The sequence below is a fragment of the Sceloporus undulatus genome, chromosome 4 (assembly GCF_019175285.1).
Source record: "Sceloporus undulatus isolate JIND9_A2432 ecotype Alabama chromosome 4, SceUnd_v1.1, whole genome shotgun sequence".
Lineage (NCBI taxonomy): Eukaryota > Metazoa > Chordata > Lepidosauria > Squamata > Phrynosomatidae > Sceloporus > Sceloporus undulatus.
Genome location: NC_056525.1, coordinates 163,697,199 through 163,721,818, shown reverse-complemented (window position 1 = coordinate 163,721,818; position 24,620 = coordinate 163,697,199). Strand labels below are relative to the sequence as shown.

The following is a 24,620-nucleotide window of genomic DNA, read 5'->3' as shown; positions in this document are numbered from 1 at the left end:
TCTTTACCAACAAGTCCTGTGTAAGGAAAGGTTAAATCATTACCCTCCGGGGCTAAGTGGAGCCAGCCAATTATGACTCTTGGTACACTGAGAAAGGTAGTGAGGGGAGAATATCTAAAGAGAGATTGGACTGTTCAGCTGTCAGACAGGGACATGGAATGGGCAAGATCAAGAAATTAATCAATGGAAGCAACATCCTAGCCCACCAAATAGCTGCCCTAGCGAACATAGTAGTCACTGAAGCAGACCTGGTGGTCAGTGCAGCTGCTTTGTGGCACCCTGAGAAGAGAGAAAGCGGAGGCGCCATTTTGTGTCTCTCCTGAGAGAAAACTGAGCTCACTTCTGAAGGAAAGGATAAATACAGTTCCTGCCACAGAGAGAAGGAGAGAAGTAGCTGGGTGGCCATTTTGAGTGGAGAGTGTGCTTGTTGCTGAGGGGGTGGAGCTAGCAGACTAGCCCTATATAACTCCTCCCAGAGCCTTTCCAGATCAGTTCCTGCCTCAGAGAGAGAGAGAGAAGTAGCTAGGTGGCCATTTTGAGTGGAGAGTGTGCTTGTTGCTAAGGGGTGGAGCTTCAGTGAGTCACATCTGTGAGTCACTAGGGGGTGGAGCTAGCAGACTAGCCCTATATAACTCTTCCCAGAGCCTTTCCAGACCAGTTCCTGCCACAGAGAGAAGGAGAGAAGTAGCTGGGTGGCCATTTTGAGTGGAGAGTGTGCTTGTTGCTGAGGGGGTGGAGCTTCAGTGAGTCACATCTGTGAGTCAGTAGGGGGTGGAGCTAGCAGACTAGCTCTATATAACTCCTCCCAGAGCCTAACGGTAACAGTGCACGGATTTTTTTGATCCAAAGAAATCTACAGCAGAAGCAGCAGGTGAGAAGCAAACCTTGAGCCAGAACTTTGCCTTTAAGTACAAGCTTGCAGCTGGGACATTCCTATAAAGTTATATTTCCAGTAGATTGAGCTCGCTGCCAGAGACTGGTCTAAAGGCCGGATAATCAGGGGCCTTAATGTTGGTGTTCACCAGATAATTTTTTGAGGAGGAAGCCCCAGTCCTGTTTCAGTAATTATTAAAGACTTCTCAGTATGGACACTGAGGAAACTGCTGCAGTCACATGCAACACTTGTGGGATGTTTGTCTTCTTGCCTAAAGAAATGGAGAACTTCACATGCACCAAGTGCAAGTTGGTAGCACTCTTGGAGGAGAAAGTAGAACAGCTGGAGTCCAGAGTAGCTATAGTTCAGCATATCAGGGAGCAAGAGGATTTCCTGGACAGAACGGAACCAACGGTCATGGACGAGTACCACACAGAGGAAATTATTGGGGTGGAGGAGGTCACTTCACATACACAGGAGGCAGACAGCTGGAGGAATGTCACACAGAGAAGTAGGCCAAGAAGGGATTGTTCTGGAAGCTTGCAGCTAGAGAATCAATTCGAAGCTCTTTCCCTTATCAAGGAGGATGAGGAAGAGCCGCATGGACAGACTTCAGGGACAAAGCAGGGGAGCTTGAGAGCTTCACCAGAGGGAACAGTAGCTGCTAAGCCTTGTAGCAGGTGTGTGGTTGTAGTGGGGGACTCCTTGCTGAGAGGTACAGAAGCAGTGATTTGTAGGCCTGACAAGATGTCTCGAGAGGTGTGTTGTCTCCCTGGGGCAAAGATCTGTGATGTGACAGAGAGGCTGGCAAGACTGGTCAAGCCTAGTGACCAATAACCCTTCCTTTTGGTCCACGTGGGAACCAATGATACTGCTGGGTATGTTTAGCCTAGAGAAGAGAAGGTTAAGAGGTGATATGATAGCCGTTTAAATATTTGAAGCGATGTCATATTGAGGAGGGAACAAGCTTGTTTTCTGCTGCTCCAGAGAACAAGACCCGGAACAATGGATGTAAGCTAGAGGAAAAGAGATCCACTTCAACATTAGGAGGAATTTCCTGACAGTCACGGCTGTTCGACAGTGGAACACACTCCCTCGGAGTGTAGTGGAGTCTCCTTCTTTGGAGCTCTGTTGGGGACGCTTTGATTGAGATTTCCTGCATGGCAGGGGGTTGGATTGGATGGCCCTTGTGGTCTCTTCCAGCTCTACAATTCTATGATTCTATGTGCCCTACGCAAGAAGGCCTTCAGCTTCTTGTCCTCTTGATTCTTAGTGGTATTATCTCCATCCCAAGGAAAAAAGCTACCTGATACCAGTCTGTAGATTGGGGTGTTGACAAGAGGAAATTTCAAGCTCTCCCAAACTTCCCCTGGCAGAACATACAACCATTTTGCACAGGTGGGTGGCACTATCTAAGGAAACAGAGCCACAGGTCTCACGTTTGGGAAGAGATCTGATTTTGGGCACCTGCTAAGGTCCCCTAGTTTCATTGGGTCCCTGAACCTGTTGATAAACTTAGAGCCTTTTCAACCTTAACAGGGAAGTCATATCAAACAGTTGCACAGGACCTTTCTCAGGAGAATCATCCCCCTCTTCACAGGACAGCTCCCTTTCCTCCCTAGCTGAGGGTAGAGGGGAAGCCGTGACCCTTGAACTCTTGAGACTGGGAAGCTGAGGTGTGCCTGCTCTTCCTCTTAGCCTTTTTGGGGGGACAGAGAAGATAAGAGACTGCCCGATGGCTATTTGCCTCTTCTGAGGAGATGGAATGAGGACCAGGGCCTCCATCACTTGTGGCCCTTGCTGTGTTCCTCAGCACTGCACTGCCTCTCTCGACCAGCATGTGCCTGGTCCCTATGGGGAACCTATGAGGCCATCACCATGTCTTTGCTCCCCTAACACCTGGCTGGCTACCGCCTACTGGGCAATTACAGCAATACACCAGCACAACTCCAGTGGTAAGGTCTGACCCTCCAGGACCACAGCAGGGAGAGAAACAGGGGCAATGCACTCACCCACATGGCAGCAACCTGGGCCCCTCTGGTGCACACCATTTTATCTTGCCCTTCAACATCTCCTCAGTGAGGGTGAGAACTGGTAGGTCGCGCTGCCATCCGGACATCCTTGGTGAGGGAATAGTCCGCCTCCACCCACCCTTCCTGGTCTTCCTCCAAGAGGTCAGATACCTGAATGTCCTCCTCCAATGCTCCCCTTTCTGTAGGGATCAAGCTCAAGTGAAGAAAAACCGGCAAAAGAAAGAACAAAGGACCACATAGAAGCCTGCAATGCTGAAGGAACCCTGACTTGAGTGAAGCGAGGCAGAGATGTCACTGGGGGTGAGAGGGTCTAGCTCACTTGCTAGGGATGGTAGTTTTAATTGACAGGTTTGAAGCCCTGACTTGGGGAGGGGGAGAAGTGAGACCCATCGAAAGGATGCCCTCCCCACACTGCAGGAAAATGGACTGTTTAGCTGTCAGACAAGGACATGGGAAGATGGTAATTAAATTGGTGGAGCGGAAGGCAGTAAGAGGAAGACTGAATTACAAGTAGACAGATCCAGTCTTGGAGATCTCTCTCAAAGGGTCTCAATATGGAAGCCAACTGAGGGCAATTAAGAACAATTAAGATCAAGATAGGGCTAGGGTTAGAAATTCAGCACACCCTCTAACTTGCCATCTGCGGACAGTAAGGCCCATTCCTGCTGTGCATGTACATGCTGCCACTGAATACTGCAGGACGAGGTCCAGAGGTTTTTTCATCCACAGGGTGGGGGTCCAGAATGGAACCCCTGCAGAAAAGGACTGAAGGTTTAGGTAAGATTAAAATAGATGGCATGGAGTCTCCTTTGATGGGAGCAGAGTGTACCAAAGTGTTAAATAACCAGTTCATGTAACTCTGTATTCACTTAAACTAGGAGTGGGGTATTGTGGCATGTCAGATTTTGTCACCATGCAATTTTCAGGAGCCCTAACCAAATGGTGAGGGAGGCTGGGAGTTTTACAGATGTTGGCCACAGTTGCCTACCTGATTTAAGCAGTAGACAGGCTACCCCTCGCTCAGTGTTTCTGCTGTGGTCTGAGCAATGTGCACATTTGATTATGAAGGGTTTTTTTTACCCTCCTCCATAATCGTCTGAGTAATTTCCATCCAGTTTTGAGATGTTCAGAGCATACTACAGTAGGCCCTCTTATACACAGATTCAAGCATACACAGTTTGAAAATGTTCAAAAAAAGTATAAATTTCAAATATCAAACTTTGATTTTCCATTTTTGTAAGGGACACCATTTTGCTATATTGAATGGGACTTGAGCATATGTGGATTTTGTTATACATGGGGGATCTTGGAACCAAACCCCAGCGTATAACAAGGGTTCACTGTAAAAGATCTCAACTCTCCATCTTTGTTTTAAGAGACGAATAAGGCAATTCAGTATAATTAAGTACACTATTTTCAAGCAGATGCTTTTCCCCCTCTTTTTATTGCTGTTAATTCAAGGAAAAATGCTGCATGAAATCCAATCTGTTCTAGAAATATAAGTGACCTTTCCAGTACATAATGTTTCAAATATCAAAGTATATGGTAAACATACAAATAAAGAGAAGGCAACATACCTCCTATTTACAGTACAGTATCTTAAAATCATAACATAACTCCAATAGGTAAACTGGCAGGTAATTGAGAATGGTGCTTTAACACCCTCACTAGTCTCAGAAGCAGTTATTTCTTTTTAATATGGTCCAACATACCCAGCAAATATTTTTTTTAAATCAAAATAATTTCCTATGCTAATTCTCTTTTAAATTAAAGCTCTCATCTATCTCTTTGCCCCCCCTCACTTCCAAAATATATTGGTGCTATAAATATAAATGCTATATATGAAGAAATGTAGTAAATCAAGTTTCTTCAAGTTTGTTTAGTAATGAGAATTAATCAAAAATGTTTTGACTGGTTTCCACCTGCTGCATATCCATTTTTTTTATATATATATAAAAAGTAAAACCCATATTTCTGGTATCAGCTGGGAACCTAACAAATGGCGGTAGTTCAGTGTTGATCTCAACAGTCAAAATTTTTCTTCCAGATAAACTCAGTGCACTTAAGAAATCAGATACTACCTGGAAGCAATTTAGTACATCTTGGCTTTTAGAAATAAAATACAGCAGCGTTAAACTTAGTGATATGACACTTACATGATCAATCTTCACACTCATTGGAGTCTTTCACATTAAATCGTGATCACACAGTGGTAAACTGTCATAGGAAAGTGACATTGCTATTTGGTTCTAGTATACAAACACCCAACAGATTTTTAGAATACACACAGGTTTTGTTCAGATTCAAATGAATCATTTACATTCTAAACACAATACTGTAGTAGCCTTAAGTGGGATGTTAAAATCTAAGGGGTTTTTTTTTTGTAACTGACACAGATTTGCTGCCAATTTCCATTGCAAATGCAAACACACAAAGGAAGTCATACCAGTTGCTCTTTTTGAACCAACAGGGTTAAAAAAAAAGCACAACAAAATTAAAAAAAGTTTGACTTCTCTATTTTAGAAATTTGTTCAAAGTTTACACCATTTTAAACCTTCACCATATTCTATTTATTTTTTCCATTTAGGCAACAAGAGCTGTACACATCTGTGAATCTTCTTTCAAGAAAAGCAAACAACAGCCCCACCAGTTCACAAGCATAGGAATTTTGTAGAGTGTCACGGGCAGGAATCTATTTTAAGAGCTCAACATCCATCCAGTCCCATTGAGAAAACGTAGAGCCAGCAAAGGTGGAAGATAATAGCAGCATGAGAAAAAGTGGGGAAGGAAAAGGTGACTTTTGGGAGCATGACCCAGTTTCTCCTTTCAACCATATGGCTGTTCAACCAGTGTAGTCAGAGATTAAATGGCCTTAAAAAAATAATGTTGTAAACATTGCATGTCTCAAGTCTTCAGTGCAAAAAGTCTATTTTCCAAATGCTTTTTGATTGATTGGCTGAGACAGCCACATGCTTTATCCAAGTCAGACCAGGAGAAAAAACGGCTTTCTTCGTTTGTGTCAGAACAGGTGTTCATGAGCAATGAAAAAAATGCAACAGAACATAAACACACTCAAGGAATCTTTCAAATCCAAAGAATTTCCCAGATCTCCCAACCTTCATTTTGGTATGCAGGCAATGTTTACTTGGTTTCAGTCAGCAGAATCCAACGTATCATTAGAAGGGGGTGGGGGAGGTGCATATCTCAATCTGTAAGTGCCTAGAACAGGAAAAAGAACTTACTAAGTCACTGCTCGCACTTAATATATTAAGTTATGAGAAAAGCTACAAAAACCCCAAAGTAAACATACTCCTCCATAGATGTTATATAACTATCTAAATTCTACATCTACGTAAGTGCTAAATAAAAGGAATGTTATCCTAACAAGTTTAACAACCAACCACAAAGTGGCTACATTCAGCATAGTGCTAAACCATGGTTTAGCTTTAAGAATTAAGCCTAGCCCTCTCCCACCCAGCTCAAACGTTACTACCCTCTTCCTTTTCCCTCCTCTGACATGGCTATAAGGACAAGACAGGAAGCTTCAGGTTGTTCTAGGATAACCACAATATAGTACAGGGATGCAAATAAGGCCTTCAGATATTGGCTAAGCTTGAAATAGCAGGAAGGCATTACAGTGCAGCAGCACCTGAAGAGCCATATGCTCCCCACCCTTGGTTTAATGTATGGTTACTGGACAACAAAGGTGGTTTGTCTTACTTATTAGTGAAAACAAGCCAGCTTCCTACACTACATTTTTTAAACGTTAAACACAGCTTGTCCTGGTTCATTTGGAACTGTAAGCTGTGGTTAACATAAAGTGGAAGAAAAAAGTTTCAAAATGTCTTTTAATGACAGTAGGGGTGGGTAGGCTGGAGGGAATTGAGGGCAAGCTAGGCTTCCCTTTACAGCACAATGGTTCAAACAAACCCACAGTCCCAAACTTACATTCTTTAAGTGATTTCACTGTTTTCAGTGAGGCATATTCACATCACACAAACTGGCCTCCTCTGTTTAGGTTTCAGACATACCAGAAACAAAAACAAAGGGGTTGTAACTGGCTATATTCTACAGCCACACATTTTAAAATAGATATAAAACTCATGGCATCCCTTCGTTTTAACTCCTCATTCATACTTGTGCATATTTATATATCATTTCAAACCATCTCCAATCAGACACATGTATAGATAAGGAAAAAAATCAAGCTAGACAGGCCTGCTCATTAAAAAAAAAAATCAGGACAAAGCATCTAAAGCATCTGGGAATTCTCAATATAAAAAAAGTGTTTTGCTGTGTCACGTTGACATGTGTCACTAAAACCACAGTCACATAAAGCCTAAAAACTCAAGGAAGCATGTTTTGAATTTTGGTTTGCTTACCTACAAATTTAACGACTATTTCATTAGGAAAATGTAACAATTTAGGCCTTTTAGAAACTAATGAATGGTTTTATAGACAAACCCCTCCCCACTACTTACACACATACACACAAACATCCACAGTCAGTGCTAAACAAACCACAGGTAGCTGAATGGGGTAGCATGATCAATAACAAAAACTCAATGTATTCAGAAGCAACTGTGTTGGGAGTTATGATTACCTTGTTGACTGGCTTCCATAGATGACTGCTTACAGTCCTGTGCATAGTGCCCACTAACACCACAATTATAACAGGACACATTCCCATTCTTCTTGGGACATGCTCCATTAGTATTGGCAACTACATTTTGAGCTGGATACACAGGATAGTACCTCCCATATCCTGCCATTTGCTGCATACCATAGTTGGTTTGGCTCCCCATTACTGGGTCATGCATCAGCCCATTTGGATATGGGCCCCGGTGCAAGTAAAAAGGAATCTGTGTTCCATTGGTTTGATGTGCTTGATTGAGGTAGCTACCATTGCAAAGTGATGGCAGAGTAAAGAAAGGTGGAACTCTGTAGACTTGTCCAGGAAGTGGATTATGATAAAAATAACTGTTAATCTGAAGACTTCCATTGGTCCCACAGCTGCATCTACGACCACAAGACCCACACGGCCCAGACCCCAACTGCTGTGGAGACAATAAGGCCCCATTTGCATTAGTATTCCCAACAGCACTAATATAAGATGTGCTATCACTTTGTGCAGTGCTATGTGTTAAAGCAGGGCTTGGACTAGGTGCAGGGCCTGGCGTGTGGGTAGGTATTGCAGGAGGAACAGTAGGCTGTACCTGACTAACACAGAGAGCAGATGGTGGAGGTGGTGTTGATGCCACAGTGTTCAGCACAGGGGTACTTTGATTGGGCAATACACTGGTAGCATGAAGAGTCACTGGTACAGTAAAAGGAGCTGGTGGAAGTGCTGTGGATAGACCAGCTGCAGGAACTACTACTTTTAGACTGGGAGGTTGAGGAATCACTCCTGTGCTTCCCTCAACATGAGGCACCATTTGATTTAAGCTCATCACATGGGATGCAGGTTTTGAGACTGGATCTGTAGTAGGAACCGTGGATCCTGGAAAGTTACCTGGATTGTGGACTGGGATAAAGGCAGTGGTGGGTGATCCAATGCTTAAGTTTCCTGTTTGTTGTGGTGGTGGTCCACTAACTGCACAATTTTCAGATGATGCCTGTGGTGAAGATATTTTCATTCTTTGTACTGCTAAGTGTAATGCAGGGCTACCGGGCTGGACTGTCGGTGGGAGAAAAGTGGTTGGCAAAGGGGAAGGCAGAAGTTCAATGTGTTTGTCAGATTCACCAACTGAACCCATTCCAACAGGAGCTGAATTTGTAACCACCATTCCTAAACCTTTTCCATCGGCAGATATTGGTGGCGGAACTACTGATTCAGGTTTCTGTGCACCATTAAGCACCACACAGTGCAGGGCAGGCATGAAGGAAATGTGTTGAAACTGTGAATTCAAAGGATCCTCTACAATATTCTGATTGTCTGGTCTCACTGGAATCTGTGCAGGTGAGTTAGTAAGGTCTGTAGCGTTGAAGCCAGTAAATCTCATCACATTTGGGTTCCCAGAATCTTCAGAATTGCTATCTGTATCTGTGGAAAATAAGACATCATTAAACAATTACAACATTAAAGTTTCTAAAATAATTTTAAAGCAAGATTTAAAGCCTAGCTTTAATCATATGCTATTCTATAGAAAGGAAAGGAAAGGAAATGTTAAAGCTTTCCTTATATTGACTTCTGCAGCCTGTTACTTCCATTTCCCATTGCTGGCTTACAGGAAGCAAGTATTCTATATTAAAAATTAAAGCTGCAAAACAACTATACAGTCATCATTTAAACAGCTTTAATAATATACCTATCCTGGAATAGGCATTTTTCTCTTAGCTTAAAGGAATTACTAATGTAGGGAGTATTTGTGTGAACATATTTAAATATTTCTTTAAAGAAATATTCCAGCCTACTGAAAAGCTGGCCAACATTTTCAGTCCTAAGGGCTACATCTGTTACAATGGTGTGAGAAAATACATACATGTACACATACACACATACATACTCATCTCTTTAATTTCAGTGGATTGCATATGCATATGGAACCACACATTATGCTCCTACCTACCATCAATTTTCACAGCAAAGCTGTTTTCTCATGGCTACTAATAGCAGATAAACAGATTTTTTTCTAAACTCAGATACAGATCTTAGAAGCCTGGTTAATGTTGTACCACCCCCTGCAATTCAGAAGTTTGGTTGGCTGTGAGAAAATGTGGTTTGGGGTCCTCCTGGCTTTGGAGATTAAACTAGAAACTTAAGTGCTCCCTTAGTGACCAGTCAAAAGTCTACAAATATGATATGAATAAAATCCCCAGTAACAGATACTCAGAGGCATACTATATGATACTAGAAGTTGCTGACTACTAGCCATTGTGACTACTAGGCATTTATATCCTTCTCCTGCATGAACATAACTACTTTTAAATTGGAAAGCTACAAAATAGTTATGTACTGATATAGAAAAACAACAATGAGAATTAAAATATGTTCACTGGGGTGAACATCAATACAAAATTTAGGCTGAAAAGCCCAACTGTATAACCAAAAATTGGCAAATGGCATAAAATCAAGAACAGATAAGGCATGTCAATTTGTATGAATAGAGCAAAGCCAACTTACCGCTGGCAAAGCCCACACTCATATCATAAAGTTGACTTTAGAAAGCAAATACAGCAAAAGTTGCTAACAACACACAGGAAGAGCAGAGATTTATTGTAAAGATGGATGGATGTAAAGCATGCAGCTATACAGAATGCTTGTCTCTTTATTGTCTCTGAAGTGGTGTTTAAAGCCATACTGAACATGACTACATAGGGGGAAAATTATTTGGGAATTTTGCAAGGTTAATTAAAGGTTACATTGTAGTATAAAGTTCTGAATGCTTCTGAAGATATTCTGCAGTTTTCTTAGATAATAATGATTTAGTTACAGATGGGTTCCTCAACAGAGAGGATCCAAGACTTAAGGCAATTTGTTAGAGCAGTGATGGGCGCCTGTGGCACACCTAGGGCTAATTTTCTGCCCCTAGCACCCTCTGCAAGCCTGCACAATTGCCAAAAATGTCAAAAAGCAAAACCAAGAAAAGTAGCTAGAAATCTATTTCTTGTTTATAATAACATGCTTATGTTTGGCAAAGGGGGGCAGGGCTCCACAAACATATTTTTAAAACAAATGGTCATTCCTGGAGGCTTCCAACAGTGGCAAACGCAGTGGCAGGTGGGAGGTTTGTCCAGGAAAAAGGCAGTTGGGAGGGAGGGGGGATAAAAAAAACAGCTCCGAGAGCTTGCATGCAACCCCAAGAAACACATTTTGCCCTCCCTGGTTTAAAGGTATTCTGAAGAGGTTATCTTCTTCAGTTAGAATCTATATACCAGCTGTGTTATCAGTGAAGCTGTTAAACCTGTTCCTGCAACCTACTAGCCTGGTACACCACTCCAAATTAAACAGTATGGTAAAGTGAGTCTGTATATTTTTATTATTTTAAAATATACAAATACAACCTCTGTCTTTCTCTTCTTCACTTTCAAAGCTTTCCCTTCCATCATGCCGTGGACTAGAAGGAGAACTGTAACTTTCTGAAGAGGTTTCTCCACATGTGTCATGTCCAACTGTAACATTTAAATTTGAATCTAGAAAAGATTTCATATCAGCAAGGTTACTGCTGAAGACCATCAAGGAGTATGCATATCAAATTGTTTCCTTCTGTATCTTTTACCTTTTACCCCACTACCAAAACATCCAGCTCTCTAACACAATTCTACTCAGCACTTTCTACTCAATATAAAACAATAAATGGAAAAAAATTAACAGTGACACTAAAAAAATATCCTTATGTAGCATAAAAACACTGTCACAATTCACCAGAATCTATGGTTGAGATTCATAAAGTTACTTCAATTGCAAAGGATTTAGATATACACAGCGGGATTTTTGAATTTCTGTCTTTGAACAGATAATCTCCCTAACATGTAACAATACTTCTGACAGTTCAGTCTGCTTCAAAAGCAACTCAAGTGACATAAAGGGCTGATGTTCAAGTAAAAACAAACAAAAAACCAAGCCCCTGGAGTGCCTGTCCTTAATTGTATGATTATGTGGACTGCAGTCTGTACAAATAACATGACCTTCAACTCTAGCCTTGCAAATAAATTCTATACATACCTACTGTGCTTTCTGCCCTTGACAGTACTGTGACTGCTACTGTTTGAGTTATCATCTATATTTCCTACACAGACAATTTAGTAACTTTCCAGAACTTGTTCAGGGAACAAATACTTTTCTGTTTTCCTCTCCAGAAGAAACCTCATTATTATTATGCATGCCTTAAGAGAGAAGACTGTCTTTCCAACCAGTTCCTTCACAATTATCACACTGATGTTTCCTCAAGTACAAGCATTTGCAGCAAATAAGGAGACTGAACAGGTGCCCAGTTGAAAATATGTTATAGGTAAGAAAACAGAAGTCCCAGGTTAAAAAAAAAGTCTTTGACAGTTGGAAAATCTGAATACAGTCTGTGAAGAATTTCTCTACCTAACGCAGCATAATTTCATTCAAGTATTCCATTGCATATTTGATAAAGATGGAAGGGAAGGACAGGCACAAGCATGGAATTTTCAAGAGGTAATTCTGTTCCTAATATATACATTTGATACACCAAATCCCTGGAGAACATAACCTTTCACTTTGGAAAGAAGTAGCTACTTAGGAAGTACATAATAGACAGTTTATGCAACCAACTTGCAAGAAATTCAAGGGAAGCATAGATCTTTTAGGACTGGCATTAAAAAAAATCAAAAGGTCATCCTGAAAAGCGAGTCCTACTCTGTTAAAGGCCACAATTCTTCACAGATCAAGACTGAGTATATACCTTCTAACAGTTAGGAAAAGTAACAAAGGAAGCAGCATCTGCTATTCTAAAAAAATCCAAAAATCTATTAGAGTGAACTAAAATGCCACAAAATAATGAGCAAGCTTCAGAGTTTTCCAGAGGTCTTCTCCAAGATGTTCATAAAAATGTGGTGATAGAGGAAAATTTTAAACATTGAAGCAATGGAATTTGCTTCTAGACATGTTGGTAAGATTGTAGGAGAAAGCTTCAGACATTTAAATTTACTGCTGCTAGGCACTATGGTGGTTTCAGGTTGCACCTAGGACTGTCCTTAAATTGTTGAGATGAAATATGCAGAGGCTGGGTCTTCATTTTTGTAAACAAACTCCAGCAGTTATCTGGATATTTCTCCATTCTTAAACGAAACAGACTGGTTTCTTGTTAGGAGGTAACAAAAGCAGAGAAAAATTGGGGGTTTTTTTAAACTTATTTTTGATGTTTTAAAAATCAAATCTTACTATTTATTTAGATTATGTACTGTGCAAAAAGTTCAAGAGAAGTCATACTAGGCAGCAAACTAAGTAGCATAATCCTCTTCTTCCAGATTAGCTGTTTAATGCTTACAAAGGCCATTCTTCAAGAAGAAAAGGTACCCATATTGGCTAAAAGGGAAAAAAATCTAAAATCCATGATTGGTGCAAGCTATACCTTTATTAAACCGCAACAAATGTCATAAAAATGTTCTCCAGAATTCACTATCAGGCAAAATAAGGGGAAAAATAAGGGAAGAGGGGAGGAAGAAAGCTGATTGATGAAACTCAGCAATTTCCTTTGGAAGAAATGGCAAGGCTAGACAGATAAAGTCACAGTACAACTTTCACTCTAGACATAAAAAGAAACAAGACTACACTGGAGATACACAGTTCACTATCCTGCTGACAATGAAGAACTGCCACGGGGTGGATTGGGTTGTGTTTTCCTGTTCTATATAGAGTTGCTGGCACTACAGATATAGAGAGGTGAACATGCCAAATCTAGAATGACTGGTACCAAGGAGATGATCACTGAAAATGCAGAAAGGGTACAGAAAGAGACCAAGTGATTTAGGAGACAGCAGATGTGCTGTTGTACATGTTTAATGCTGTTGTGAGATACACTATATGGGATTTAATTTCCTAACTTGTTACAGAATTTTCCTGATGCTACTCAACCAGTTCTGCAAAATTTCAAAACACTAAATGTCATCAACATCAGAATTTCATTTAGACTGTTGCATGGGGGCATATAGATAACATTTATACCTGGCATCTTCTCACTCTGCTTTGGTCCTACTTTCTGTCGTTAACTCCTCTTCAGTGCAGACTCCCAAACCCATATCAAATTGGAATTTAGTTCCTAGGCCAAAGAAAGTTCCCTACCACCATTCTAAATACCTTCAATCCAATCACAAAAATGCTTCCACATGCTTCTCTAGAAACGAACAACAGGGGCACATTGTGACCCTACATTCACACTCACTTATCAGCTTTGAAGAATTGCCTTGAGTCTCATCTTTCTAAGCAGAGATGAGCATACACTACTTGAAAGATCCTGAAGGGATGAGACGAAACATAATGGGTGCTTCTAAGAGAGAGTTTGGATGACTCAAACTACAATGGGTAAGGCTCATAATACTAACGATTTAACTATCAATGAAGATGTAGATGTACTGCAGTCCCAATATCTTGAGTCTCAGCTATCCAGCCCTGCAGAAGAATGCTCCCCATTTAATAGAAAATCATTATACCCTGGGCATACCCTTCAAAATTGGTAATTTTCTCTCTACCACCAGCCTAAGAGACTTGGTACTTTTAAATTCTCTGTAGACAAATAAGTAGATGTTGTACTTATGAAAAAGAAAAGCCTTGAGTGTGGATTGCTCAGTCATCCAGAGAATGTATTGAGGAGAGGTCCCTCCAGAGGTCCCTGCTATTACAGTGATCAGATGAGAACAGAGTGAGATGGTGCTCATTTTGCCACTTTTCACAGCACTGGTAGCATAAGATCTCCACTCACACAGAGAGCATGAACAGTAGCCCATTTGTTAAAGAATAATCCCATGCAGGTACAGAATTCACAGGCAAAACACAGAGACCATGACATAGAATACTGATTATTTATATTAGGAGACTCTAACAACATGTAATTTGCTAATGGAAACTAGATTTAAAGGTCTTCTCAAAGTGAAATTTGATCTTGTCTTACAAACTTTGGCAGTATATTGCATATTATTTGTAAGACATCAATGAATATAACAAAAACTAAAACAGAATTCATAAAAACTTCAAAGTACTGGAACAATGTCCTAAATACATTTCCTACCTTTTGCTATTCCTGGGTGGAGATGGTAAGTATCTGCAACTCTTACACAGTTACTTCTGATGCCTAACCTGGTGTCATTTCTCTTTCCTTTATCTCTGTGTAGAGAAACAAACATTTGTCAGAAGGGTCTATTACTGATTAGACCTGAAAGCTTTAGGACTAAAACCTGGCTAGAATTGAAAGCTATTGAATCAAATTGTTTAACACTTTATTGTCACCATTATAATGCATTACAGGCTGAGCACCCCTTATCTGAAATGCTTGGTACCAGATGTGTTCTGTATTTTTTTCAGATTCTGTACCTATATCTGCATATACATACATAATGAGATATCCTGGAGATGTAACCCAAGTCTAAGCACGAAATTAATTTATATTACACATACACATTATACACACAGCCTGAAAGTAAAATTAATTTTATATACAATATTTTTAATAATTTTGTGCATGAAACAAATTTTGTGTACAGTGAACCATGAAAAAGCAAAGGTGTCACTATCTCACTCATCTATGAAAAAAGTTTTGGATTTTGGAATTTTAGATAAGGGAGGCTCAAGAAATACTATATAAATGAAGTCAGGTATTTTGCTTTCATATGTTACTTGTTTTAACTCATGTGTGTTAACTCTGTTGTTTTAACTCGATGTGAGAATGGGAGAATAGGGAATACTTTCTCCCTATTCTCCCATTCTCATAAGAGAAAAGAGGAAAAAAAGGATTAGGCACTGATGACCATTTATTGGCAAATTAACACAGCCTCTTGCCATTTCAAAAGACACCTTTCCTCCATGAATTTCATTTCCCCTGTTTTGCTGCTATGACTTGCTGGCCCTGCCTTGTTCTTAAATAAAAAGAAGCTGTTATCACTTGTGGTGAAACGTACTTTACCACAGAAGCTTCTGGTTGCCCCCCCCCCTCACACACACACAAAAAGAGAGTAAATAGGTTTTTAGGAGGTATTGTGCAAGTGACCCATTTTTTTTAACAAGGACTATGAAGAAGAAAATATATTTTCTAGCTACAAAGTATAGTACGATGAAAGGGAACATATTTTTTACTTAACATCCACTTGGGGTAAAATGTGGACCACCATCAAAGGCAAGGGAGAACTAAAAGTCCTATGTGAGCTTTTCACTTATATTCTTTCCAAGCAAATTGGAGTCTAAAAAAGGAAAAGGAAAAACTATTGCTACCACTGTAAGTGTATCTATCCCTTTTTAATCCTATGGAGGGGGGATGGAGGGGAAATTGCTAGAGGATGTATTTTGGTTATTCATCTAACAAAGAACATGTGGCAGCTCTGCTGTTGGGAGATAAACACGTTCCTGGAATGCTCAACTTTATCAAAGGACCTTGGGATTTTCAGTTTAATTCAAACCTGGATTCAGTTCCTGAGTCAATCATAGTAGTCAGCAATAGAAAGGAGTTAAATAGTTGCTGCCTTGGGGATAACTTTGTTTTCAACAAATTGCAAAGGGTACTCTGTACCAGAACCTACAGAGAAATGTCAGGCAATTTCTGTAAAAAGTGGCAAAATTCTGTCAGATTGCCACCCAGGATGCCCACTATATAGAAAGGATTTAAGATGATCTTGGTGTTTCTAAAGTGAAACAGAGACAGACAGTGGTTCCAAATATTTAATGTTAGCTTTATGTAGAAGAGAGAGTAGTTTACACAAGCTATTTTGACCTTGAATATGCTTCCCTTGTGCTCAAAGAGCTCACTAATAGTGAACTCTGCTATTGATACCTTTTCACAAAATCTAAGTTACTTTAGTATTGTTCTGTTTTACAAGTGTTCTCTTTGTCAGCCTACAATAGTTGACTAAAAGTATCCATTACACTGATTATTTTACTATTTTAAAAGACAGGTGTTTCATTTACCATGAACAGAAACAAATTAAATACCACATGTAACAGCCATTGAACTCTTACGATCGTTTTTAATAAGTGAAATTAACACCTACTTTTCTGGTTGCAGCTTTCCTTTCTTCTTGCTTATCACAGGCAAGTTCCTCTTCTCTTCTGCATTCTAGATGACAAAGAAACAGATCAGACATTTTCTATCAAAAATTCCACAATTTTAGCTCAGCCACCAGATACAGCACTAATATCAAGTTATCCTTCTGACAAGTAACAGTTGCCCATTTAGAATTAAGATTGTGGGCAATCATTAAGCTTTTCAAAAGTATTTACTGAGCATACTATTGTCATCTTGCCAAATTTGCATGGAAACTATGCTAGACATTTACGCTCCACAAATAACTAAGGATTTTGACATGTTCTATTATGGTGGTGAAGCTGAATAGAACAGCTTATTGCGCTGATAATGAGGTTAGACATTACAACATGAAACTCAGATTTCATGTTGTTCTAATCATTCTTTCTGCACTTCAAATCCTGGACCTCATATAGACACTTCATGGAAAAGTAGGTATGATTGGCAATTGGGCAGTGACACCATTCATGGCAGTCATAATCTGGCAACTCCCAACAGAAATCAGATCCCTAATGAATACATCAATTCTCATAATTTGTCCTTGTGTGTGAGCACCACCAGATCACAAGAGAGTAATGATGCAGCACATTCCCAAGATACTTATTTGTATTAACTGGACCTTAATTTTCTGATAAATGCTAATGTCAGCATATTCCAGTTCAGATACCTAGCAGATCTATTGCCTAAGACAAGATATAGTTCAGATAAAGCAAACTTCATACATTAGTTCCATTGCTTCAAATCAGCACACAAAATTGCTAGCTAAAAGCCTATGGTAGCATCATACCTGTAAGACGGAGTAGAGGTCATTACAAATCTAACCCAAAATTCACATAGGGAATTGTACCATCTGTTCAAAGAACAGGACATGGCAGGCTCTAATGCTGGGACTGGTTTAGGCAGCTTTTCACCCATATTCAGGCAATGAACAGCAATGCTTCATCCAAGTGAGAAAAAGCAGTTATTATTACTATTATCAACTTTATTTACACCCTGCCTTTTTACTTAAACCAGGATTCATGATAGTTTACCACTAGAACAAATTGTTATTATAACATTGTAATATTAAAAATGAAACCCATGATTATATAAAGGTTGGAAATGATTTTTCCTTTTACTATTATGTTTTGCTGCCATTTGTTAATATGTGCTTTCTGCTCTCTGTGTGCATATGTGTGTATTTTAAAAATACCTGATCAAGCAATGTGCAGTGTTCCGGATGCTGCTGAAGCACACAGCCTTTTCTTCTCCAATCTGCCACACCATTGTGTTCAGAGTGCATTACATCAAAGCCATCCAATGAAGAGCATTTTGTATTAACAGTGCTATTACAAAAGATAAGATATTGAAACTGAAAGTATGTCCAGTCTTGCAATCTAACAAATGAAATGAAAGTATCTTACTTTTCCTCAACTGATGCTGTTTCAAGATGTAGGAATCAAGATACCTAGATTGTAACAACAGTGATCTCACTAGGCAGATTGAATCGCACCACATGACACGCTAATGGGGGGGGGTGTTGCTCCCCAAACATTTACCTTCCAGCAGAAACAGGTTGTGATGTTCACCTATATCCCTTTAAAACACTGAAGAGATGGTGCGAGTAAGGTGAGGCTCCGTGGGAGGAGAAAGGAGAGGCCCTAGGTTTTAAAGAGTTTTTTATGTCACAACTATCACCATTACTTTCAGCGATACATGGGAATTATGATTTATGTGTAACTTGAGTACAAAAAAACATTACTAAATGTTCTGGAGGAGGTAAATGGTTGTTGGGTGACAGCACTGAAAAAAAAAGGCTGATTTAAAGGAAACCAAAACAAATTCTCCAGTACAGGTATACCTTAGTTAACAAAACAGATGTGTTCTTGGGCATTACTTTTTTTAACATAAAATTCAGGAACATAGGCAGCAAAAACATGGGAAACAATAAGAAATCCTACAACACACACAGAGTGCAATTCCAACATGTTTCAGCAGATCTTTTGTTCATAAACTAACTATACGCACATGAGAAATAGTTCAAGTTAAGGTTTATTGTACTAGCCAAAGGCCATGACAAAATGAGCTTATCAAAAAGCATAAAATATTCAAATCAAAAGGCACAGAATACAAAGGATAAAACATGTCCCAACATTTAATGTGCAGTTAAAAATAGTTAACTGTTAAAAAGGGCAAATGGAAAAAGAGACATCTTTCCTGGATATTAGTAAACAAATATGATATAATCATTAAAATCTAATTAATACCTGGTGTCTCCCTGGCAATTTATGGCAATTTTATTTAACTCTCTCTTTCTAATCTTTTTTTTTTGCAGCCATGGCAAAAAGAGCCATTCTATGTGTAACATAGTCGTTGGTGTCACTCAAAAGGAATTGGACCAAATCAACAGTAGAGCTCCCACTTTTGTCAGCAAGGGTGTTAACAAATTCTTACATGAGAAATGAAATAATTAAGTCAAATAAGCTTTGTATAAGCACACACAAAAGCATTTTGAATCTTCTAGCAATCGCTTGAAGGCTTCTTCCAAAATGCATCCAGGGATTAATTTTTATTTTACCAGCCTCCACTTTTCTTAGAATTTAAAGTTCACTGGCTAAACTTAACAGATTTTTAACATGTTGGTGGCAGGTGGTGAGGCAAGTTTATTTACTCGCCCCTCTTTCTGTTTTTCTATCCACACATGCCTAAGTGAATGATTCGGGGGTCAGTTTCTGTTTACCTTGCCACTTGTAGGCAGGCACACAAGGCTGCAATAGGATTGGGTAGAGCAGAATCCTGTTCTTTCTCAGCTCAAACTCTGCATTATTTTTACTGCACACATGATGCTGCAATTCAACACTGAAATGATGTGTTTCTCCTGCTCCCTTCACCACCTTCCCAATGCTACTGCTGGCATTCCAGCCAGACAGAAGATGAGGAACATAAAAAGCTTTTGTAAACAAAAAATCTTCACTGTCAGAGGCTTTGTTAATGGAGATATTTCTGTATTTAGATTTACACGTGTGATCGTCAGAAATTTATAATTCTCAGGTGCATTATTTTTCCATTTACTAAAAATATAATTGCAATTACAATCTAGAACTTTTCAAGTTATGTTGGTGGGACATCGACTAGTAATACTGATTTCCATTTTAGCTACCCCTACATTTAAATTAAGATGAAAAGCAGTACTTCACATGGAAATCAAGCATCATAGATTAGCTTAAATAAGAAAAGAGCACACTGCAGTATTTAACACCTACCTGGCAACAGGACATTTTCCATTATGTTTCTTGTGAATCACTGTGTGCGGTATCATTTCTGGATGAAAAAGAACAAGAAAACATTATCAGGTTTACTTTAATTAACCAGAAGCCCTCTTACACAGTGAGTTAAAAACTATCTATCTATCTATCTATCTATATCTATATCTATATCTATATCTATATATATATAATATTTTTAAAATATGATTACAAAGAAAAGATGCAGAAAGGGAAAACGAAAGGTATGGAGAGGCAAAGAGATATGAACAAGGGCTAGGCATATACTTTGACAGAAACAGAATGTATTTCTAAAAATACATTTTCTTAAATTTAACACCTGTGAAATATACAGTCATGTGTAATTAAAGGAATGAGATCTTCTGATAAGTGAACAATAGATGATGAATGTTTAGTTTTTGAGCCCTGGAGTATATGTCTTTCTGAAACAGCAAAAGCTTGTAGGATCCAAAAACACCGACCCTCAATTAAATTCCACATTACAGGAATCTAATTTAGAAGAACATGTGTGTCTGCAAACACAAAAGATTTTTTAAATACAAAACTATTCATTCTAAATTTACACAAAAATTACCCAAGGAGAAACATTTGAATTAGAAAATGTTTGCCCATTATTTTTTATGAATCAAAGTAAGGTTTAATGCTACAAACTGAGTTCTGGAAAATTAAAATCCCTTTTCTGAAAATGAGTTGATTCATTCTGAGTAAAAAAACAAATGCATCCTTTTGAGCTCAGAAGGTAAGGAATACCCTCACCCATTTATGGTCCAACATTTGAAGGTGTCTATTAAGAATGATCTGCTGAGACATGCATGAGAACTTAGAAACTGTTTCAAGCAAAGAGAACACATGTTACTATGCTATTTTCTGATTTCCCATAAGAGACTGTGTATGAAGTGTGCTTTATTTAAAGCATGTAAATTGGCATAAGGAAAAGCATCTACAATATTTCAAGTGTTTTCAGGCCATCTTCTGCTTCACCAGCTAAATCAAATTAATCATACCAAAGGCTACTTCCCTGATCTTCCCAAGAGTTTGGTGTTTGAACAATTCCCTAATTATGAAAAGGTTAAAATGTAAATGGACGCCTAACTTCAAGATTATTATGCTAATAAGGAAGGTTCTGCCTCCTCATGTGCTATTGAATGGCATGCATGTAAAGGTCTATATGAGAGCAAGGATTATAGTGTATGTGTCCCATAGGAAGCAGCTCAGAATTCAAGAGGAAGAAGTAGAACATACAGTAAGGGCTTTACGAAAGTGATTTGCAGTTTCCCCAGATCTGTAATGAAACATGCCAAGTATGACTTGAACTACCCATTTTTGTTTAAAGCAGAACTTGCATTAATGTATCAAAAGTACTGGGGGATAGGGAGAGTCTTAAGGTCATTTCACGCTACACAATTATACCACTATGGTTCCATTTTAAATGCCATGACATTCCTTGGAACCTAGGCACTTAAATTCTCAACTGGAAAGCTCTCAAATTATAAACCCCAGGATTCCACAGGACACTGCCATGACAGTTAAAGTGAAACCATAGTGCTACAAATGTGTAGTATGAAAGGGCCCCAGATTGCATATTATCAAACAGTTTAAAGCAGCAACAAAATTGCTATTTTATTCCAGTGATTTTTGAAAGATTCACACAATAACCTTTGTACTACACCAAAATATATTAACTTGGATTTCAAAAAATTTATTCAACATTATATGCAAACGTATAGGACCTGGCAGATCTGATCTAAGGACTTTTTTATGTTTAATCTTTCCACAAGTGGATGCGCAATTTAAACAATCTCTGACAAGCTCCCTTGCAAATGGAAGATTAAGAGTTATTGAATCTTTCAGAAATGGAAAACTTCAAGACAGATGGTTTTGCCATCGAATGGTATAAAACATTTTGGTTCTCAGTCCTTTTTGCATTGGAAAAGATTCTTGTATCAGGTTCTTTTCCCATTTCTTTTTATGAAATCTTTATTTCTGTTATTCTCAAAACAGGAAAAGATCATTCTATATGTACAAATTATAGAGCAGCTTTGTCATTAAATGTTGGTGTCAAAATACTACTTGCAACAGGGCTAGTAGTAACTATGTTAACATAGTAACAACATTAATGAACTCAATCTAGGGGTTAGCCGCACTGTAGAATTAGAGTATTTTGATACCATTTTAAGGGCCATGACTCTATCCTACAGAATTGTAATTTTGTGACATATTCAGCCTGATCTGTCAAGAGAGCTTGGTGCCTCATCAAACAACAAATCTCAGGATTCTGTAAGACTTAGGTCCAAAACACACTGCAGAATTAATCCAGATTGAGACTATTTTAACTGCCCTGGCTCAATGCTAGGGAATTCTGGGAACTTCGTTTTATGAGACATTGAGCCTTCTCTGTCAGAGAGCTTTGGTCTCACAATAAACTAGAATTCCCAGGATTCCCTATCACTGAGCCAAGGCAGTTAAAGCAATCTCAAAGTGGATTATTTCTGTAGTATGTTTTGGACCAGAGTCATGGCAGTTAAACTGGTGTCAAACTGCTTTAGTTCTGCAGTGTGGATACACTCTACTTTCATTTTGTTTGTTACTGATGATTATTTGTAGCTGATAATTACTTCTAAATCTGATTGCTTCAAATATAAATACTGACCATTATTTCACACATTGCAGAAAAAGCATTTAACAAAATTAATTGGTGTTTTATTTTTAATATCTTAAAGGAATTTGGTTTTCTATCAGAATTTTTGAAATGGATTCAGATATAGTTGTGGGTTGATTGCCAAATGACAGTTTCACCAGTGGGCAGAAGCTATTAGGTATTTGAGCATACAGATCCCTCAAGATATTATTCCTATTATTAAACTGAACCTGCCTTGCTTGCTAAAATGTATCTGGATTTGAATACATGAACATAAGTATTTAATAAGTATTTAGGGTAAAGTTAATATACAGTGGTACCCCGGGATACGAATGCGCCGCCTTACGAAATTTCCGGGTTACGAAAAAAATCCATAGAAAAAAACTGTTCCGGGTTACGAAAAATTTTTTGGTCCTTTTCGGCGCTTTTTCGCACGAAATCGCGGCTTTCGCTATTAGCGCCTATGGCTTTTTCGGCTTACGAAGGATTTCGGGTTACGAACGCGGCGGCGGAACGAATTAAATTCGTAACCCGGGGTACCACTGTACTTATGACTTTACTACCACAGATACTGTATGTTTTTTGAGGGATCTTACTGCATATCCCTCAGGTTTAAGCAGTGCTTTTTTCACACATACAGAAAAACTGAAGCACTACTGACTGCTGGGGGAAATGTTGGCCCAGTCATTACAGAAAGTTTAACTACCTGCGAAGGCATGTTTTAGGCTTGTTTCACCATCTGGAAAATTGGAACCATGGGTAAGACTTAGCAGCTGATCATAACTACTCAAAAGAAACCTCATATGTCCGGGTGCAATCAGAGTTTGGAAAAATATTACAACAGCCAAATTCCCTATCCAGCAGTTCATTTCCATGACTGCATCATCAGGCAATATCCACTTTCCAGGGAGTAACCTGTCTGGAATAAAATGAATAGCACACCCTGTGGAACACAGTAAAGCTCACTTCCAAGTCCTCATGCATATTTAAGTTTAGTAGCAGTGTACCTTTACATAAAGGTAAATTTATCTCAACAAAATTACTAGTTCGTGGGTGTGCACAAAAGCACAGGCTTCACCTGCCTTGAAATTGAAACAGGCTTCCTTGGAGATTAAATTCTATTAAAAAATATTAGGGGTTTGGGTGCACTCCTATTTACGGTTGCTTGGGGGTGGGAGGAATCCCATTAGCATTAGTTATGCAGGCTATGGGAGGCAAAGACCATGAACATCTGGAGTGCCACAGTCACCCACTTCAGTTCCAATGAAATATGCATACAATCTACCTGGAGATTCAAACCTCCAGAATCCTAGTCCAACACCATGCTTGTAAACTTCCTCAATTTCATTTAAATTTCTTATCAAGTAAACTTTATGGTCTCACTATAATAATATAAATAAAAATAATCACACTGTAAATTGCTATTTTAATAATAATAAAAACGGGATACCTTATTAGCTTTTGAACAGTAACATGGTACTTTGAAGGAAATACCTTTGAATTAATTTAGTTTTCACATATGAATTGGTCCCCAGTAGGGGACATGCTTTCTCTTCCTGAATGCACTGAGGTTTTGCAGTGTGTAGATACGAATCACTTTCTAGACTGGAGAACATTTGAAGATAAAAAAACTGTTCATTTTTTGTGGGAGCAGGTACAGTGGGATGTGTGTGTGTTTGTGAGTGCACAAGGTCTCCTGGAGGACTAATGTGGATTCCAGTCTTGCACAGTTGCCCACCCTGCTTTAAGTCATACAAACAGGTTTCCAACTCAGACAACTGGCTAAGCAAAATAAACAGCCCCCCACCCCAAACATTATCCACCAACTTTACTTCAAAAATTTAGTTAGGCAGGGTAGAAATAATGGTTCAGTGTTTTTCAGTAGTTTTCACCTCACGTGTTTTCCATTTTCACCAGAACAAGACTGTTACTATGACAGTTCAAAATGTTGTCTGAAAATACTTTTCAAACTCAACTCAAAAAATCATGAGTTTCTTCTGCATATATGCCTACCTTCCTCCTGACTTGAAGCTTCTGAGCTATCCTCTTTGAAGTGTTCTGGTATCTTGGATGTCTTTAGAGATGACTGGAAGTTATCTGAAAGGGCAAAAGATGTGT

The 24,620-nt window shown here is 39.0% G+C and overlaps 1 protein-coding gene across 4 annotated transcripts in view; it reads right to left on the bottom strand.

Moving 5' to 3' along the window:
- Positions 1–4,320: 4,320 nt before the first annotated feature.
- The window catches only part of ZCCHC2 (zinc finger CCHC-type containing 2), a 35,612-nt gene continuing 15,312 nt past the window's right edge, over positions 4,321–24,620 (bottom strand). Inside the window, exons 7-15 of one of the 4 annotated variants that reach the window (XM_042462079.1) lie at positions 24,516–24,599; positions 19,844–19,901; positions 17,794–17,926; positions 16,570–16,634; positions 14,652–14,695; positions 14,601–14,618; positions 10,912–11,040; positions 7,511–8,950; positions 4,321–6,126 (exon numbers count right to left, since the gene is read on the bottom strand). In XM_042462079.1, the coding sequence (XP_042318013.1) occupies positions 6,059–6,126; positions 7,511–8,950; positions 10,912–11,040; positions 14,601–14,618; positions 14,652–14,695; positions 16,570–16,634; positions 17,794–17,926; positions 19,844–19,901; positions 24,516–24,599 (2,039 nt within the window). In that variant the 3' untranslated portion in view covers positions 4,321–6,058. Of the gene's footprint in view, positions 6,127–7,510; positions 8,951–10,911; positions 11,041–14,600; positions 14,696–16,569; positions 16,635–17,793; positions 17,927–19,843; positions 19,902–24,515; positions 24,600–24,620 lie in introns of all 4 variants that reach the window. The other 3 variants (XM_042462081.1, XM_042462078.1, XM_042462080.1) reach the window with 3 other exon arrangements.